The sequence below is a fragment of the Charadrius vociferus genome, unplaced genomic scaffold (genome assembly GCF_000708025.1).
Source record: "Charadrius vociferus isolate BGI_N301 unplaced genomic scaffold, ASM70802v2 scaffold163, whole genome shotgun sequence".
NCBI lineage: Eukaryota > Metazoa > Chordata > Aves > Charadriiformes > Charadriidae > Charadrius > Charadrius vociferus.
In genome coordinates, this window is record NW_009648332.1 from 127,789 (window position 1) to 148,080 (window position 20,292).

Consider the following 20,292-nt stretch of genomic DNA (forward strand, 5'->3'; position numbering starts at 1 on the left):
CAAAATATACTGAATCCACTTGCTGGTCTGGCTCCCACCGAGATTACAGAGATCAGGCTATGAGAACACTTTGAGCCAGCGTGTCTCTGCAGTCTCCACTCCAGGATGTACTGCAAAGGACACGTACTGTGCATGCTTTGGGGGTGGAAACGTGCTTTACACTCTATTTGTGTGAACAAAGCTGGCAGCTTGGGCGGATATTGTGGAGCAAAGAAGCTCTATTGTGTTTGCCAGTCATCACGAGAATCAAATGAACAAATTTAGAATAAGCAAATTGGGCTGAAGTTCCTTAGCAGAAAACAGTCAAAGACTAGTCAGGCTTGGTAAAAGACAGTACGGGATACTCTTCCTGAAATAATCCATAGTAAACACTGGGACAGAAAAACGATCTGCCCTTTTTGCTGTTTGTGTAGTTCCTCAAGCTCTGTCTTTTAGATCATGTAGTAAATCTGAAAGGATAGAAGATAAATTACTTGTGCCTCTCCAATTTAAAAAATGACTAAATTATAAGCTTCAAACCACATAGACATTACCACCCGGGGAAAAGAATTGCCCACCAAGCCAGGTGAGTCAGTTCCCAATGACAATAGTCAGAGTAGTAACAAAAACAGACGCAAATGAAGAGACTCCGTCTAAACCTGAAAAGATTGCCTGACAATCCCAAAAAGGAAGTTTTGAGTACAGAGAGCTGATAAAGAAGGAATGACTGAAGAAGCACACAGACCACATAACCAAATGAAGACAAAAAAAAATATCAGAGACTCTGGATAGGAAGGAACACAAACCTTGTATACTTGGGACTCAAAATGCCAGCAAATTCGCCCCCCCACCCCCACCGCCTCTGTAAGCTGAAATCAAGCCAGACAATGTTCCCATCAGAAGCTGCTCTGCCTACTTCCTTCAGCTGTGAATCCAAAAAGGTGTTAGAGCAAGAATGACAAATATTTTCATAACGGAACAACTGTTCTGGGACAAGTGCAAAGCAGAACACTGATCTCTAAGTGAGCCTAATTCACCACAAAACAGGCAGAAATGAAAGTTTATACACATTTTCTGAACAGGTCTATTTTATGTGGATCTCTCCTACTTTATTCAATATGCATAAATAACACATATCCTGTACATATACAAGATTAGTAAGGATCCCATACTGCAGACAACAAAAGAGAAGATGGGCTGTTGCAAAAGAGGATCCCTACTCTCTCTCGCGATGGGCTTCAATATTTCTGAATCTTGTAGCTCTGCATGCACGTCCTCCTTGTCCTCCATCAAAGTCCCAGCCTGAGGGAAGCAACACTATGCCCTAGTGACTCCGTAACCCCCAGAGCTCTCAATATTCCCACTCCAGAACTACCATTTATTTCTGCTTACCTTTTAAAATGACTTCAAATTCCTTTCACAAGGAGTGAAAAGTTTCAATTCTGGCTACCAAAAACCAGTCCCAGTTTGTTAGGTATCACATAAGTTTACTCAAACCTGTAGTCTCTTTGATAGAAAGCTTACAGTCTAATGACTCTGAAGAAAAAAACCAAATGTTTTATTATGTGAATTTAGTGCCCACAAGAAGAGTGCTACGCTGATATCAGGTATGGGAAACTGCAAGATTTATCTACCAGAAAGAAGCAGCAGTACTGCTAGATCACTTGCTCTAAGGAATACTAGGAAATTTCTGTGTACGAGTACCCTGTAACACTGCTTCTTCATGTTACTGTTTTGCTGTTTGCTAACTAGCACCCAAGAGTTACATCAATTCTTGGCGGTTTTACACATCTGCAAAAGGGCAAGCGTGCTTGTGTTTGGGACTGGGACGAGATAATACAGATACCTGTACCTGAAATTCCTCTGATCACAGAAAGGTTTCAAAAGAAAACAAAGGATTTTTTAAGCCTTTAAAATCTCCCATAAAACCCGTAAGACACCGGCAGGAAGACAGGCTTTTAGGGGAACCAATTACCTTATTCCCAGAAGTCAGGGCATGTCTGTTAGACCCATGCAAACTACTAGTTAGGAATAACATGTAAGCTCCTACTTCAATGCCTCAAAACCTGCTGCTATTTTACTGTGAAAAACTACTCACACATTTTGTGTGGTCGCCATGGCTACACAAGGAAAGTCTCCTAAAAGTTCCAAAACTAAACGTGGGTGCTGGAGCTTAAGAGAGCCTGTCTGCAAAGCACGATGACATGCGGCAGCCCACTCGGAAAAGTCAGCCACTCAGTATCCATCACTTGAAAGGAATACCTGCACCACACAGACAGATCAAGGCTGCAGCAAATGAATCTCAACCCTAAAGCAAGGGACAATCCTTCACAAGTCAAAGGACAGCTTATTTGCCATTCCAAATGCAAATTCTGCCAATGACTTTTGCCAGGGCAAAGGAGGCAGCAGAGAGTCATGTAAAATGAATAACTGTCCAAAAATATTCAGAAAACCATCTTTTCTTTCTTTTTCCTCATGGATAATGGATGAGCCCTGAGGTAGCGGTGACTTTCGGCAACTACCAACTCAGACCTGGACTCGGATCGGTAACCTAATTACAACATGCTTTTTGCTTCTTTCATGAGCTGTTCAAGTATCTCAACAGAAACACAAAATGCTTTGTGTGTGTCTGATTACCCCAAACTGTCAGTGGTTAATTCCAAAAGCGTATCCTCACTTAAAAATGGTAGTTCTACCACAAATTAAACTATTATAGCCATGAGTAAAATTAGGTTCTACATTTGTACTTTCCAAAATATCAAAGGCATGATTAGCAAAGTCTTTTGTTCAAGATCTCTAGAGTCCTTGAGGTAATGAAAACTGGGTCATGGAGTAGCTTCTCTTGAAGTTTAAAGTAAATGCTGTGTTCAAGCAATACCTGCTTCTGTGACTCATGGAGTATTTGGTCAAGAGAATGGAAATACTGTACCAGTGCACATACACCAACGGTAGTACCCCTGCCCCCACCAAAAAAGGATGAAGGGGGGGAAGAAAGAAAGGCATAGCAGATGATCTTGAACAGTTTCCTGTTACGATCCCTTGAAAGAAATCCAACCGTACTTTCACCCTGCTTTCTGTTTTCTGAATTTCTCCTGACAGTTGGCTCTTTCGTTTGCCAGAACCACAACAAAGGAAGGCCTTGAGTTTCCACACAGGCCATTTTCTCCCTCTCTCGTCTCTGATCATCTCACAAAGGTATTATTGTTGCTGGCTCACTGGGGCTCAGTGCACCTGAGGCAGATCAAAGGCACTTTTTAATGCCCGCCTGACCACACAGGTCTCTCTCCCACTGCATTAAATTAAACTCGATGATTAATCTCTGTAGCCCTGAGGGTCCCTTGGTGCACAGGGAGAGAGAAAATATATATTTCTATCAAAACACAAGTATAATATACTTTCATTTTATAGCCCTAATTAAAAAAAGGAACAGCTAATTTCAGCCAAATGCAGCTGCATATAGGTCTCATTAAAACACAAATACAACTGCTCTGTGTGCTCTACGTTCACTTCATGCACTCTATGCAGGTAATAGATAAAAGAACGGTGAAACAAAGTCCTTTCACAGATTAAATCCAGAGAAGTTTAGAATTTCTTATTGTCTGCTGGCTAGAAATTGTTATATCTCTGAGCAGATGAGTGAAGGAAAGCAGTTAAGGAAATGATTATAAAATGCTGAGTAGTTACATTAAATAAAAATCTACTTAAATCTAGCCAAAAACTGCACAAGCATCTATTCCCGAGTTTGCTCTCAAGTGATTAAGAGCCTTAAAAGGTTTTACCTTGTCTGTGGTGTGCAGTCTGTGCATGACTTTGGGATTGCTTTAATGACAGAACATTGATTAATGTCAACATGGACTTTATCATGTCACTTTTGTTACATTAGCGTATTTCATGAAGCCACATCTCTCACGGTCGTGGAGTATGCATACAAAAAGTGCCATTGAAGTGTTTATACTGATATACCATGCTCTAGTTTGGGAAGCAAAACAAACTATAGTTGTGAACTGGGTCTACATTAGAACTTACCAATATACATATATTAAAAATTAATAAATAACCACACACATGTCCTCCTACAGGGCTGGTTCTACTAAAGGAATAAGTTAGAGCCAGCTGGCCTATTTCCAGCTGCTCGACAGTGCCCTTAGACCTTTTGGGGAAACTGTCTGAGAGCTCCTCAGCTCATTTTGGTCCAGTATTATGTCTCTATTAACCCAACTCATTTTAGCGATTTAAAGTAACTCAGCTAAATGAAACAGGTTAGGAAGAGTTCACACAAACAGCTTCTTCTGAAAGGGCAGATATCACCATCAAACAACTGAAAATAAGAAAAGTAGTGGCAGGCTCGAAGGGTGACTTCTTCCCCCACAGATGGTATTTGCAGGGTGCCCTACCGGCACCGTGATAGACAAAGAGATACCAATGTAATTTTTCAGAGACAGAGTACGCTAAGAATAGTGGAGTTTGAGGTTTGAAACTCTTGTTTAGGAAGGAAACCACATATATTCCAATTGGTCTACAGGACTAAAGCCTTTGTTAAATGCTCTGCTTCACAATAGTGGGATTATTCACATCTTTAAATCCAATCATGTGCTTAAATGCTTTGCTGAACTACAATCCATGTGACAAGATCACCATTTATTCATGCTCAAGATCACCATGTATTCATGGTGTTACTACAAAGACAACTTAACTTACTGTTAAGCCTGATGTTTTATTATCAGTTTCCTTTCTTTTACTCTATCGGAGATCACTCTCCATGAAGCATGTTAGTCCGCTCTAAAAACCTCTAGCACTCCCATTGCCATTTGCTCGTTTAGGAAAAATCCAAATTATAATCAGTCTAAATTTAAGACCAAAATTAGTTTTAAATAAAAAATGTGGCAGAAAAGGGTACTTATCTAAATGGAATGCTTTCAGACTCATACATTTTAAAAAGGTATAAATTTCAAAAGCAGACACTAAATTTTAATTGCAATCTCAGAAAAAGCTTTTGTATTAATTCACTGAGAAAAATTAGCAAAGTGAAAATTGCTTATCGGGGTTTTTCTTTCTTTTTAGTCATGATACGTATCATAATTCTATACATCATGGCAACTTTCAGAGGTAGAAGGATTTATATTGATTAAGTGAAGAGGTGGGGGAGAAGGGCTGTGACTGAAGACATGCACTCCTTCTCCAAAGACACTATTCTGTAACACATTAGTGACAGGCTTGTCACGGATAACTCAAGCTCAGTCTTTGGCTCAGATTTCAGGCTGCTCTTTAAGCCACTCTAGCATCGTGGGTTTTAGTTTCCATGTCATTTTTCAGTATTGATTTCTACTACTATTAAACTTCTTGCTTAATAGCAAATGGATGGTAATATATAATTAATATCCAAAGGTAAAGATAGAGTTACCAGAAAAAAATCAAGGAAAGGGGAAAGGGGGAGAAGGACAAAGGTCATTTTTCCCTTCAAAAACATTAGTTAGTATAGTCTATACAAATTAGGACTATGCATACAACCTACCCCCATGTGGCATGAAGATGTTCCACAGATCATAGCAACTCGGGATGTAATTGGCTGGTTCTCACATGGCAGGTTATGTCCTTTCACATCTGCTCCAATTACTCCTATTAAAATAAAATTAAAATTCTATTTTAAAGAAGAGCAAGCCAACTCTCACAAAACAGAGCTTTTCGGCACACAAATAATTGCCGAATATATCACACCACTGACACAAATTAAAAAAGTCTACTTAGTCAATAAACAACGTTATTTTATCAAGTCATATAGAAATGTATTTTTATTCCTGATACATGAGGACACAAGATGATTTATTCTACGCTCATGTTTATGGTCATAATTTTTAAATGTTATGTTGACTACACCCTGACCTTTATTCTCTTAGGCAGTACACTAACACGCAGAATAAAAGACTGCCCTGTTGTGAAAGGCAGTACAGTAGACTGCAGATATGTTTATTTGTTCACAGTTTATCAGGCATATACTGTATGATGTGTTTTGTCAGGGGATGAGTTGGAGTGAGGGGTAACTTGGCAGGAGCCTGGAAGGCTGCCAGTTTTGTTGTCTTGACTGCTGCTGCTGTTCTGTCCATGTCAGCCAGAACCATCTAAAGGAAGATTACTCCTTCCCTTAGAGGAACTGTGCTTGGCTCCGAGGAGCTTCTGCGTGCAGGACAGGACAGGATGGAGGACAAACTCAGCAAGCACTCAGCCTGCAGCAGAAACATGTGCCCAGGAGACGCCAGAGAGGAGCCAGGAGCTGGCTTACAGAATGTGGCAGACCTACAGCCAAGCTTCAGCATGCATCACATCATGCTTAATTCACTTAAGGGGAGGCGAAAGTGGAAATCCTGCCCTCTCCTCCTGCTCTCCTAGGCTGCATTCTTGCATCACGTTGTGCTGCACCCAGCAAAATGCAGCAGCCCAACAAGTAGTAGTCTTTTGTTTGTCTTTTTTTTTCTCTTGAGCGTTACTTTTCAACTGGCAAACTGGTCATCGGACTCCGCATTGCAGGTGCATCTGCAATGCGGAGTCCGGTGACCAGTTTGCTAATCCTGCTAAAAAAAAATAAAAATCTTTCTCCTCACTGTAGAAGGATCAGAAAAGCATTTGCTGAACATTGTAAAAGACGCCAAGTGTTACTGCTGGTTAGTATGCTACATTTCATTAACACCTTCTTGTTTAGGCCACCACTGCAAGATTCTGTTATCAAGTTGGTCTATTGGGGTTTGTATTACCGGGATTGCCGTGGCATTACCACGGTTGGAAGTTATCTAAATAATCAGAAAATTAAGGGCTAAAATTTCACAGTCTTCAAAAATCTGTTCTTATGGCCTTTCATCCTAGCTGGCTTGTCACTGTGTAATAGCATAGCTGTCTTACACAGAGTTTATTTGTAACAAACAACAGAAAGCTAAAATTGTGGTTTCTACCTCTTATGCTTTATTTTTCAGTGCTCAAACACAGACACGCATGAGTTCATATTAAGAGTTTTGGACAGGGTTCTCTAAAAGGCAATTTCCAGTACTAGACAACATTGTGTTAGAATTTCTTAAAGGAGTTAAAAATACCGTTCACACTTCAGAGGGAACAAATCTATTAAACTGAATTGTCAGCATATGTTGCAAATGTATTTTCATAAACAATACAAAATTGAAGAGTCTCATGTTTAGATATTTTTTAATCACTAAGAAAACATACGTTCTGCAAAATATGCATTCGGGGCCTTTTTGAAATCAGTGGGATTTTGTCAGTGGCTTTCCTAGTGTTTATAGAGTTGTTAGAGTCTTCCTATTTGTGATTAATTGAAGTCAGACAGCAAATAAAGTCTGGAACATTCTCATAACAATGAAAGATGAGATGTGTTGTTCGCTAAAAAGAATTTAATTACTAAGTCACTTTCACCTTTAACTTAGTTGGAATTTTTCATACTCTGAGGCAGACCCAGAATCTTTTCAAGATTCTCAAGAGAGACTGAGAACAAGATCTCTGTATACCACACAAACTGTAGGAGAGATTTCAGAAAAGCGGGCAATGCTTAGCATCCACACTTTTGGATCTCTTCCACAGTGACAAAGTATTTTAGATACCGTATAATAAATTATCTCTTTTTGCTGAAACAATGCTGATGTCTTTTTAAAAGGTGCAACACAAACATTCTGTTTATGAAGCCAGTCCCAAAAGACTGGCCTCCCATACTCGCATTTTTATCTGTAGGCTCTTTTAAATTGGTACGTAGGTCAAAATGTAAGACATACCTACTTGGCTTTTCGATTTTTATTTTTTCGTAATAGGTATCAGATGGACCGATTCAGGAGTCATAGATGACCTCCACAGACATATGTATTACATAACTCTTTGTCTTTACCTTATTTTACTCAAAACTTTGAAGCCTTCATAAACTTCAGGAACCTGTCCAGCAAAAACACACTTTATACCCAGCCAAAAGCAGATCTGAACAGTGTGTCAAAAGTTATTAACAGTGAAAACAAGATGTCCATCATGTCATTTTGGTTTAGCCTGCAGGATACGAAAGAGCCTTTTTCATTACTCCGCTGTTACAGATTATTTTTAAAACAACCAGCAGAATGTGTTCAAGAATAAGAATTACGACACCCAATGGATGTTCTTGTCCCACAAACTAATCTAATGCTTACTAATATACAAGTCATATCCTTCAAACAAATTGTAAACCTCAATATTTCAATACAGATTACAGCAGAGTAAGCACTAAAACACACATCAGTACCTTCTCAAAATGAAAGTTTTACATCAACTACAAGAATTATTTATTTCCAATACTTTCACATTTTAATTCAGTTTCAAATCTCTTTTTTCTTTTCTTCTGTGCCCCTTTTATCATTATTAAATGATTAATATGCTTTAGTGCATTGCCATCCTTAATATCTTTTCATTAGAACACAGCCTCACTTCCTAGTTCTATTATCTGTGTTTTCCTTTTGCTTTTCTGTTTTTCCTTCAGGATTTTCAGCTCTGTATTCCACATGCTGTAGGTTAAACTAGAGTCGAAAAAGACTGAGGTTCTTGTTATGAACTGCTATGGATGAAGGAGGGCTATTTAGTATTTGAGATGTAGCCACACTATTAATTCTCTTTACATACATTTGCACTCTCCAGCTCTCCTTTCGCTCCTGCTGTCCCTTTTGCTATCCAAATATTTTCCTTTTTACTGATTTTTCTACTAGTTTCCCCACCTATTTACCACCCTTCCCAGATTCAAGAAGGATGAGTTCCATCTTAAATCTTCCTTTTCTCCCAGACTCTACTCAGTTATTGTGCGATTAGCATGCAGGTTCTCCCATTGCATTACTGACTTTTCCCTCCGTAACGCGTCTCTCCCTCTCTAACAACCACCTATACATTTTTTTTTTTTCTCCTGGCAATGATTTCAGGAGTCTGCTAGTGTTTGTGGTGCCATCTGGGAAAACATATTCTGACAAACAGGACTAGCATAAGCAGACTGTCTCTATCCAGTGAAGTTTTCCTCTGCTGAGTGCCAGTAGCTATACATTTCTAATGTTAGAATTTCTTTACAGAAGCCTATAGCAACTGAACAGACAGTTGCTTTCTATTCTTCTTTAAATTCAGTTCATTGATTTCAGCACATGAACTTTACTGGGCAAACTTTTAGTGCTCTGAATCCAGCACTCGCATAATAATACCAATTAAACGAGGACCCTCCATTGCCATTTGTGGCAATCCAGTTTTCAGCAAGTTCATTATTTCAGGTCAGCTTATTATTACATCATTTTCAAGAACACATAACTGCCAGGGCACATATTTTACAGACATTTTAATGCAATTAGGACACTAATTGACACAAACAAATTTTTAAGTAAGTCACAATAGTAGAGACACAGCACATCTACAACTATGACGCTAAACATCAGTCTTCCTTTTTGCAGCTGGAGCTATATCTAATCCTTCAGAGGTAATAAGAAAAGCAATCTACATGATTACTTAAGCTTATCAGAAACAGATATCAGAAGCAAATTAAATGGATTTAAACATTTTAAAAGTTCCCTGCCACAACTTCTAGAAGAACAAATGAGATATAAAACACCACAAAATATTTGAAACAAAACTGGTACTTTAGCAGCTAATCATATTTCACTTAGATCTAGAGAAAAATACTCTGATGAGCAATAGATTTCCATTGAACAAGACTGTTTCAGTAACATTGAAACTTTCTGAGGTAAGACTTTTTCTAAACTATCCAACTAAAAAAACCTCAATTTCCTGCTGAAAAACCTGCTGAAAAAGTTACATTGAATCACTTTGTTATTGACTGTATTTAGATAAGGCCAAACAGTATAGTAAGAAAATGAAGCCATTGAACCTCACCAAATATATTTCAACAGTTGAAACTGGGCACATCAGAATATTGTGCTGGAAAAGAAAAAAAAACTAAGCATCAGGCTTCCCACTCCAGTTATGGATAAAAAGTTCAAAGTCACAGAAGGGGAATGCTGTGCAGCGGACAGTTTCTCCTCTACTCTTGTTTGCTAGTTTAGACACAAAGTATTTACATACTCTAACCCCCTTGACCAAAAGGAGCGGGTTTGGTATACATCCCACATTGTGCTAGCATAAATGTACGTGAAAAAGTCTCTGTGGCATTATTTAAAGCATGAATTGCTTCTAAAACTAAAAAGGAAGACTAACTACAAACAAGCCTCAGATATGAGTCTTCTCCCCTAGAATATTTTTTTTTTCCTGTCTATTGCTAAAGTTTTGAGCAACAGAAGATGCCAGCTCTCAGCACGTTGGGATGCCAGCACAATGGTGTTTCAGTCCAGGAATTCAAAGCAGAACTATCAGAAGTTAACACACAATTTGGAAATCCAGCTGAAAAGAAATAAACAGCGATAGATCCTTTTTATAAACAGGTATTTAATCTCAGCAGTTATTGCGATGGGTTTTTTATTTCAGTTATGCTATGTCATGAGAATCGCAACAGAGCAAACTGCTGGATACAAAACAGGTTGTGAGAAAAATGGCTTTCTAAAATTAATTCAATACATTCCCGTTTCCAAGAATAGTAAATATATGCCTGAGTACCTAGTCCTCCAGCATGTGCATCAATGAGAGATGCTGCTACGGCAATCCCTTCAGGGAGACCGAGATCTTTTGCAGCTTCTGGCGTTAGACCTTTTCCAACAGGCTCTCCAGGAGACAAGACGTGGTTTCCTGGGCAGACACAAGAAAAACCAAACACCTGTCAATTTACTAAACAGAAAAACAAATGTGTATGTTATTACAAGAACTCCCTTCCTCTCCCTCAAGTTAGTGTGGTGTATATATAAAACAAAAAAAGTGCATCAAAGAACTCTATCTGATTAAGAAGTATCTTTCATTATCTGTCTGCATATTAAATACAACCATGCCAGACCAGGCTGTCCCATAGCAATTTAAAAGTTCAAAAGTATTCAATGTCCTATCTAGCCACAGAGAAAGATTTCACCACAAGCAATTAAATTCTGCTTGGCATCTTTCCAAGAGATATGAAATCCCAGGTTCTTGCGGTAGTTACTGACGAGGCTGCCTGCAGCCGCGCTCTGTGCCTGTGAACCAGATTCAGCTCAGCCCATGCTCACAACTGAAAACTGCACCTCTTGCACAACACAGGGACCAATTTTTTCCCTTTTCCATCCTTTCCAGCAGTTTCAACTAGTAATAAGGTGGCTATAGTAACAGAAACTCTGAAAAAGAAACTGGCTTAAGCAGCAAATTTCTCCTGTTGCAGCTGTATTTCCTCACAGGCTTAAACAATACGGTTTTCACTGGCCTTATGAAGTATGAAGAACATTATGGTCACCCTGACCACAAGCAATGGAACCCCTCCTTCTCAGTCCTGCCACCAGGGAGCCTGATGGCAGGTCCCGTCTGCATTTGTCTCTGTTCTGATGTGTAGAAAGGAAGTAAAACATCCTCCACAATAGAGATTAATTAAGAGGAGTAGCATATTATGCAATATCAGGAATACACTAATGCCCGTGAGCATAATCTTCTAGAAATACAGTTACATGACCTTAATGTTAGATGAAAAGAATGTTACGGTATTAAATTCACAGGTGGAAAATGGGTCTTCAGTTTTACAGATAACTTAGATCTTTGTCTTTGCTGTAAATGATGTCAGTTCTTCACTTTAAGGAATATGCCCACTTCCCGACGGCCGCAGTGAATGGAGCACATTCTGATCAGACAGCACATGCAACCTCTCGGTGTTTCTTTCTCCGAGAGTTTCTGTTCTATTGACAGCCACACAGCCGCCTCTGAAATGCTAGGCTGAATCTCATACTGGAAATTTAAAACAAGTACATATAACCAAAACTTTTGCACTTGACTTTGGGTTTATATTCAAATATTGGGGCTAGTAACCAAACCTCTCCACTTACCTTACACAGAAGGAAGTGATGGCATTATACTACCTTCTCACAAGAAAAAAAGTCAATATTTTCTTAATTTTTCATGTAAAGTCAAAATATTGTGCTAGCTTTTTCAAGAAGCGTAACTTTTGCATTTTTTCCCCAATAAGTTGGAGAGCAGGATGTTTTTCAAGAGAACCTTTGTATTACCTTTCTGTTTTTTTTAAGACATCGGAGAATAATACCGTAAAACAAAGTTGTCTGCTTCTCCTGACATTCAAAGACCCTGCAGGTGGAAGGAAGTTCAAAAGAGTTCATGCAGCTAAAACCACATCTTTTTCTTCAGAATCAGTCGCCTGACCTGAAAGCATTCAAGTATCTTGTATATACAGTATGAGATGAAATTAATCTGAAATAAAACCTCTTTCCAGGCACTCAATTCCATGGCTGGCTTTTTTATACCCGTCATACTTGTCAAACATTTCAGTGTGTAATTATTATGTGGTTAAACTCCATTTTAGAGATCAGGGCTACTACGAGACAAAATCTTATCCTACCAGCTTCTCAATTGCTGTATTTCTAGTTAATGAGTACTAAGGGAGCAATTTCAGAGACAAAGATAATCGTCTCTTCTATGGCAGGAGTAGAAAATGACCCTACAGATTCCTTTGGTACTAGTTATGTATCAGAACGACCGGCAGCATTGCTATCCCCCACAGGCACAAAGTGTGTGAGAACGTGCAGGCATGGCTTTCCCGTGATTTGAAGATGCAGCATAATAATCTTGTATTTAAAAAAGAAAAAATGAATTAAAAGTAGAGTATGCCCCGTCTGTTTTAGGAGTCAAGGTAATTTGAACAATTATTCCACAATCTGGGAAGTGACAGCAGTCAGAAGTCACCCATGACAGGGATTGCGATGGGGAGTCTCCGAGGTCACCCAACAGTCAGGGAGTGCAGAAAAGAGGTGCCAGTGAGCGAGGGCAGCCAGGAGAATGTACTGACTCTGCCCCTTTACTTCATCATCCCAGCTTCAGAAATCCATGAAAGCTCTGCTAAACCCTTATGATATGTTCACGAGGAACTCTGCGAGAGGGAAGAAGCAGGCTCTGCACAGGCACTCCTTCTGTCATCATGGAAGTTGTCTCCCCACCCACACAAGTGTGAGTAAGTAGGTGTGGAATGGGCAGAGCCTTGACTGAACTGCACGGATAGAGACCTGGAAAGGAAATTATAATTCTCATGGTTTACCCTTTACTGAAAAACTAGGAAACTCAACTAAACATCGTTATGCTTAGAGGCTGCAGGTATAAAGCCATTAAATGATAAAATAAAAACCACAAAAAGCCACCAAAGAGGAGCCACGATTAAAAAGTAAAGTATTTGAAACAGATCGTACTCCAGTACCAGACCAAGAGAGAGTGAGGAGATTCTTACTGGAGCAAAACACAGTGGCTTCAGAAGTCAAGGGACAGCTGCTATAAAAATAAAGGTATTCTACAGCTCCAGACCAGCGATTCAGCAGCAGGTGCTGCCCCCCTTAAATCCTACCTGTCAGGGGAAAGAAGCTGTCAGGGAGGGAGGAAGGGAAAGGAGGACCGCCTGCACACAGAGGCGGGCAGTGAGAGTAGCACAGAAGGCTGCATAAAAGAGGCAGTGAAAGGACCGAGTCTTCTCAAGGCTCCTGCCAAAGTAAATGTATCGAGTCTTTTGTTTACAGTAGTCTCCTGTGCAAGTCATTTACCTTTGCTATAATGACTTCCAAAATTAGACCTAACCAAACAAACCCATAATGGCTGAAGCTGGAGAACTTTCTGTTTCACATTCATACAGCTGTTTCACTAATGCAATGCCTTAATCCACAACCTTTTCATTTCGCCCGAGACAGACTATTTCTAGCTATTTTTTCCCCTATAAAGCAGCGAGTTTACAAAAGGAAAAAGCTGTCTGAATCTCTTCCTCCTCTTTCATCCTTCTTCGAAGACTAATGTTAGAATTTGCTATGATCAGGTTTTGTTTAAAGAATTCATGTGGTACCCAAGGACCCTCTACCTTTTTAGGTGGTTACCGCAGCAACCAGCTATTTACCAGACGCAACACACAAGGCAGACAATACATCTTCAGTCAACTTTAGTAATCAAAATTCACTGTGCTGGCTTACTAATATTTAACAGAACTAGGTACTTTAGGATGTAGACCTTTGTAAAAAACAACAAAAGCAGAGCGCAGCAGGGGGCCCAGCTGACTCAACTATGACATACTCCCTGAGAGCAGCTTTTCATCTACCATGCAGAACGTGGCTGCATTTCATAAGCACTTATATCTGGCTGTAAATACAAAAAGGAAAAAAAAAATCAAGAGGAGATGTCCCTTTTCTTCACTATCTTAAGACAAGCAAACTTGAGCTTGGATATATCAATCCCTTGTTGAAATCTCAGCGACCTCAGAGAGAAACCCAACCAAACCTGCCTCTGTTGTATAGCCTCCCCCAAAACGGACAATCTAAATGCTATTTAATTTAAAACAAAATACACAAAACAGAGAGCCTGTTAAATAAATGATATATAACACAAATTGAAGCAGTTATCTAGTTAAACGAAGTGGTGCTAAATAACCATCAAAGGAAATAAGACCCGAGTAAAAAGAAGCAACTTCCATGCAAATGGATTGCGTAATAAGCAACATAAGAGATTTCCCCCCTCAATGCTTTGTTCATTACAAAGCTTGCAGGCAATCTCCAGTTTCTGTGTTTTATAATAACCCCCACAATAGAAAAAGTCTGGGATTTGCAAGTAATCTGAATAAATAATATTGTAACTCTTCTGATACATAGTCCCAACCCTATAACACATATAATACATTACCAAATATCCCTCTCGATTACATACAATACTCACATTTAACTGAGATGTTTATGGCTGATTGATCTACAATTTTTAATCCAGCTGACTAGCAAAAATAGATAGTGCTAAGATCAGAAGGAAGCAGGATAATGATGCGGACTATAAAATTATAATACTAACTTTTTCTTAGGACTGAATGCTCGGTGGTTGAAGGGTATTAGAAACAGTCTGATTTGGGGCTCTTTAAACATGGAAATACCCTCCATAAAATTTCCTAGTTGGCAGTTAAAAACTTCAGGATTTTCATTCAGGAAAACCAAAACAAATTGTGATATTATAGGCCAGCTTATTTAAAAGTGAGAAAAACAGTTGGTTAAACAAAATCACTTTGGCTTTCTTCAGTTCAAAATCCATCTCTGTCTATGCGAGCTGCCACAGTAGCTTGAGGCAAATCTAATTTGGGTCCTTTCCATCCCACTCTCCCCTACAGCTTATGCCTTTGGCTGAACTACATCTCAACTACCTAACATGTAATTACTTAAGGCAGACATATTAGGTTGCTAAATACTGGCAAAAGCAAGCAACCTATGCGCAGGCAGATCCTGATTCATTAAGCTGAAAAGCGAATTGGTCTGCAGCCCATAGGTGCCTACTTCAACAAAGCCTACTGCCTTCCTGTCCAAATGAGAGAGAGCTACTTCATGTATAAATAATAAGCTTTCCTGGGTAAAGGTCAAAAGAGAAAGAAAAAAAAGCATTCTGCATCATTGGATCATTAGGCATGTACGTTGTCAGACGTGACTGAGTTTTCATTACTAGATTTCAGTGAAACAGTGCAGAATGAAAATCTCTTGTAATGCATGGGTCACTACTCGCTATGCTGACATGCATGGGGGTATACAATACATACATTTGGATGTCTCACTAACGAACTAGATGCAGTGTATTTGCATCCAAACTCAGCTACCTGATCTCACATTTTTGCTTGTAAATTATAATTTCAATAGGCTGATAATTTAGATTTCTGGCACTTTACAGTACAATATTCCTAACAGTCTCTCTAAATACAAAGATCATCAATGTAGATGATGTGACTACTGTTACACTTTCAGAGTCGCAAGTAATCGGACTTTGGTTTGGTACAGGACATTACTATGGTTGCACAGGCAATTTAGTTTGTATTAACTATGGATTCTTACTTAATGGAATGTTTTTTATTGCCGGATGTTTTTTAGTAATTCACATAATAGCAACCCCTCTTTGAAGAAATTATTACCCCTTTTTCAAAACTGAAAGAAATGACAGACCAAAAATAACCCGATCAGTTACTGAAAGGACACTTTTGAATCTTTCAGCTAAGCTTCTGATACCTGCACGGTCTTATTCCCCACCACATTCACACAGTATCCAGTTCTAATACCTGTACTGAGAAGATACTGATGCATTATAAAGGGTTCCGAAATGAGTCAGGAAAGCAATTACAAGGATTGAGAAGTATGACAGTTCACATAAGAGTTTTGGTGAAAAACCTCAAGCAGCTCAGTGTTTTCCTTTAACGTAGAAAAATTCAGTCTGGGCAGGTCAGTCATGTCGCAACGGTCTGCTCAACTGGAGTAAGAAGTTAAAGTCCAGATGAAAAATAAAGTGTATTCTTTAATTAATTCATTAATTTCGAGAAATGACAGCAACTAACAATCAACAACCTTTAAGTCTGAAGTGGGTTCTCCATCACAGGAAATTATAAAATCCAGACTGGTTCTAAGACACACTTTAAATTACTTAAACATTAATTTTAGGGAGTCCGACAGCCTCTGACTTGGAGGAAGTCGGCAAATTGTTTGAGATAGTCCTTCTGTTTTTGTGAATCCTGACTCATAAAGCAGACATCACTGTTTTGAAAGCTATCTCAGTGTGAGGAAGAGTCAGGTAAAAAGAAGAATGAACCAGAACTATTCTGAGAAATGCTTTTTTTTTTTCTTTTTTTTAGAGCTGTATAAAAAATAAGAAAGGAGGATAATATTTGAGAAATTTAAATATTAAACAATCACAACAGGCTCAAAGTCTGCTTGAAACTTCTCCTATGACTTTTAAAAACAGAAATTCAAAGAAAAAGCTCTTAGTTTTCATACTAGAAAGGAAGAGAAAGTTCACAAGTCCACAATGTTGCCAGAGTAGAAGAAAATATGATTCCCCAGCCAGACAGAGCCTGAAACCAGAACTCTAGAAGTTGACAGTGGGAAATTTTTTTATTATTATTTTTTGAAAGCTCTATGCTCTTGCTATTAGTTGTCTAAGCTATGATGGAGCCTGAGGATGAAAGAACATCATGCGCTACTCCTCACTTCTTGCAGCAGAGCGGAGGGAGAAGTGGAAAGGTACCATCTGCCAACAGGCCTCAACCTGATGATAAGCAGGGTGACTGATGGTTCCTTTCCTTACAGTGGAAGAGGAATGGAAAATGTCACCCAGGAAACACTGTGAAGAAACCTGAGCTACCCAAGTTTAGCTCAGCCTATTAAAGAACAGTTACTGGAAAGAGGAAGAATAGCTCAGGCTGGAGAAATTGGCCGACAGGACACTCCTGCAATTCAAGAAAGGGATAAGTTCTACACATGAAGTGGAAGACCCCCCAGGCACCAGGGCAAGCACATGAGGTGGAAGGCCCCCAGGCATCAGGACAAGCTGGGGGCCGACTGTCTGGAAAGCAGCTTGGCAGGAAAGGACTGTGGTGGTCACCACGTTGAACATGAGCCAGTGATGTGCCCTTGCAGCACAGATGGCCAACAGCCTCCTGGGCTGCAGTATGCAGAGTGCCACCAGCAGGCCAAGGGAGGTGAGCCTTGCTCCCTGCTCAGGAGAACACATCTGGAGTGTTGGGTTTTATACTGGGCTCCCCAGTACAGAAGAACAGGACATACTGGAGCAAGTTGAGAGAAGAACACAAAAGATGACAGAGGCATGTTGTACAAGAAGAGACTGAGAGACATGAGACTTGGAGAGCAGCAAAGAGAAGGCCTAGGGGGAGGACAGGAGGCATCTTATCAACGTGTATATAAATATCTGATGGGTGGAAGTAAAGATGACAGAGGAAGACTTTTTTTGGTGGCACCCAGTGACAGTAAAAGTGGCAACACACACAAACTGAAATACAGGAACTTACATTTAAACAAAAGAAGAAATGTTTTTATTGGGGTGAAAGTTGGTCAAGACACTGCAACAAGTTGCCCAGGCAGATTTTGGAGTCTCCATCCTTGGAAATTCCCAAAACTCAACTGGACACAGCCCTGAGCAACCTGCTGTAGGTGACCCTGCTTTGCGCAGGGGGAGCTGGACTAGATAATTTCCAGAGGTCCCTTCTAACCTCAACCATTCGTGTGATTCAGTGATCTCAAGATGGAAAAAACCATAAAATAAAATAGAAATCACAGGAACGTGTAGCTTTTCTGAGAAAAATTATTTCTAACTTCTTACTGCTGAATCATTTATTATGAAATAATGCCTCAAGCTTTGAGGAAGGAGACACCCTAAAACCTCTTCACACTGTGCCAGTTTCAGCTCCTTTACAGTTGCTACAGCTCTTGGACAGACTGAAATGACAGGAAGCCAGAAAAATGTTAGCATATTTGGAACACTCTTCAATTGTAAATTCCAAGGATTTTGACAGCATGTAAGTGTAAATATCCCCTGATTCATCCTTTTAATTTTGTTTGAAATTGCAACATGTTGTAATTTATTAGGGATAGCAAAAGACCAAAGAGACAGATAAAGGGACCCCATACTTACTATTCTCTACCATTTGCAATGTATGGTGTTTCAAGTCCGTTGTTACAATCAAGCTTTATGACGTACTGGCAGCTACAAGCTGACCTGAAAAAAAAATTAATCATCCCTTTCTCTCAGCCTTCAAGGAAATCCCTCATATACTCCAGAGCATCTGGCATCAAAGGCCTTGGAAGAGAGAGAAAATTGGCAGAACTAATGGATTGACCACTCCCTTCACATCTGCTGTAGCATAAGTTAATATTGACTGTATTCGCCCACCCTGGACTGAATCTTCCATTTTCAGCCTAAATGTAAATAAATGTGTAGAACTTCCAAGTCTTAAAACTGACTACTTCTGACAAAATACAGAACCTAAGCAGACTCTATCTAAGCGCAACAAGGGAGGTATACAATACCATTATCTTCATTAGTTTTGTATGTGGAAGTAGACACAGGCAGATGCAAGAACATGCCCATTCATATAATAACAAGTTCACGAATAAACAGCCTGCTGTTTTGTCACTTGCTTGGATGCCTAAAGGAACACCAGAGACCCTGCATATTGTAAAGCTTGTGCACAGTAAGAATGCCAGCAGGTACCAATCAAGAGAGTCACAGCTATCTTGTCAAAGTCCCAAATCATATACAGTTTTCTTTATTACCAATTTATGAATAAGTACAACAAAGAAAAGAGCATTAGAAAAGAACATCCAGTCTTAAAATTCTACAGATCCTTCTTTTCAGGGCAGTCAAAAATGGCATACACAAGTGCCAAGGTACAGAAAAACATCAAGCTTCCAGCCTCCAAAGTCCTGGAATTAAGGGAAGAGTTACAAACAAGAGATTGCAAAGTCCTACAGTTGTACATTGGGTACAGAGTGCTGGAACAAGGAAGGTGACACTGTCGTACTGATGTATGAGACTAAAGGCCATGAACCATAAACGTACTTTAGAGTCAACTCAAATCCTTCATAATTGAAAACACAGTGTCAAAATTTAAAAACAAAATTAAAAAAAAAAATCAGAAGAAATCCTACTGGAGATGGATTGAGGCAATCTGTGGAAAATGGGAAGCATTCTTCTTTAAGGTGGCAAAGGATGAGTGGGTAAAAGATCCAGAGTGGGATTTAAGTAGAGAGATGTATAAGGACCAGAGGGTCTCCTTCCTTACACCACCATCACCTGCAAAGTCAAAACCAAACATGAAAGAATTCTACCAGCCTTATGCTAAAGCAAATTAAGCAAATCTACAGTTTTAGAGTTATGAAACAGAGAGAAGTGCTGCTTGAAGACAGGCACAAAACTCTGATCTCCATATTATCCACTCATATGACAGTTTAAGGGAAAAAAATCCAAGTAATTTTAAGAAAGAGTTTATCATTTTCTGAACAGGATGGTTGACGATGGTTGTCTACAAAACCCTATCTGCTGATATCACAATCTGTCCTTGCAAGAGTTATTTTCATTAGCATATTAATTTCAAGCACTCAAAGTTTAAAGCAAGCACTGAATTTCCATAAAACTTGTGAGATTTAAACAATCCAAATACTTTTCTCAGTTTTGCCTCAGACGTTCATAAAGATCCCATACGTATGAGCTATGTATTTATTCCCTTTTGAGGACATGGCTGCAAATTCCTAGTCAGGAAAAGCTGGGAAGTGGCTTTATGAAACCCTTATCATATTGAAGGGCTGTATTTCCAAGTATGAAGCTTGCTTTTCAAAAAAAAATACGTCGTTAAAATCAATGTGCTGCTCTATCAAAGAAGAAAATGTCCCTTTACAAAAGCTAACATTTTAGCCTTCAACACAC

The 20,292-nt window shown here is 39.3% G+C and overlaps 1 protein-coding gene across 2 annotated transcripts in view; it reads right to left on the minus strand.

Annotated features, from left to right (window-relative positions):
• Positions 1-20,292, minus strand: part of FGGY (FGGY carbohydrate kinase domain containing) — a 137,860-nt gene that overhangs the window by 66,266 nt on the left and 51,302 nt on the right. For both annotated transcript variants that reach the window (XM_009884583.1, XM_009884582.1), the window contains 2 exons: positions 10,570-10,698; positions 5,492-5,595 (listed from right to left, as the gene is read on the minus strand). In XM_009884583.1, coding sequence (XP_009882885.1) covers positions 5,492-5,595; positions 10,570-10,698 — 233 coding nt within the window. The remainder of the gene's footprint in view (positions 1-5,491; positions 5,596-10,569; positions 10,699-20,292) is intronic.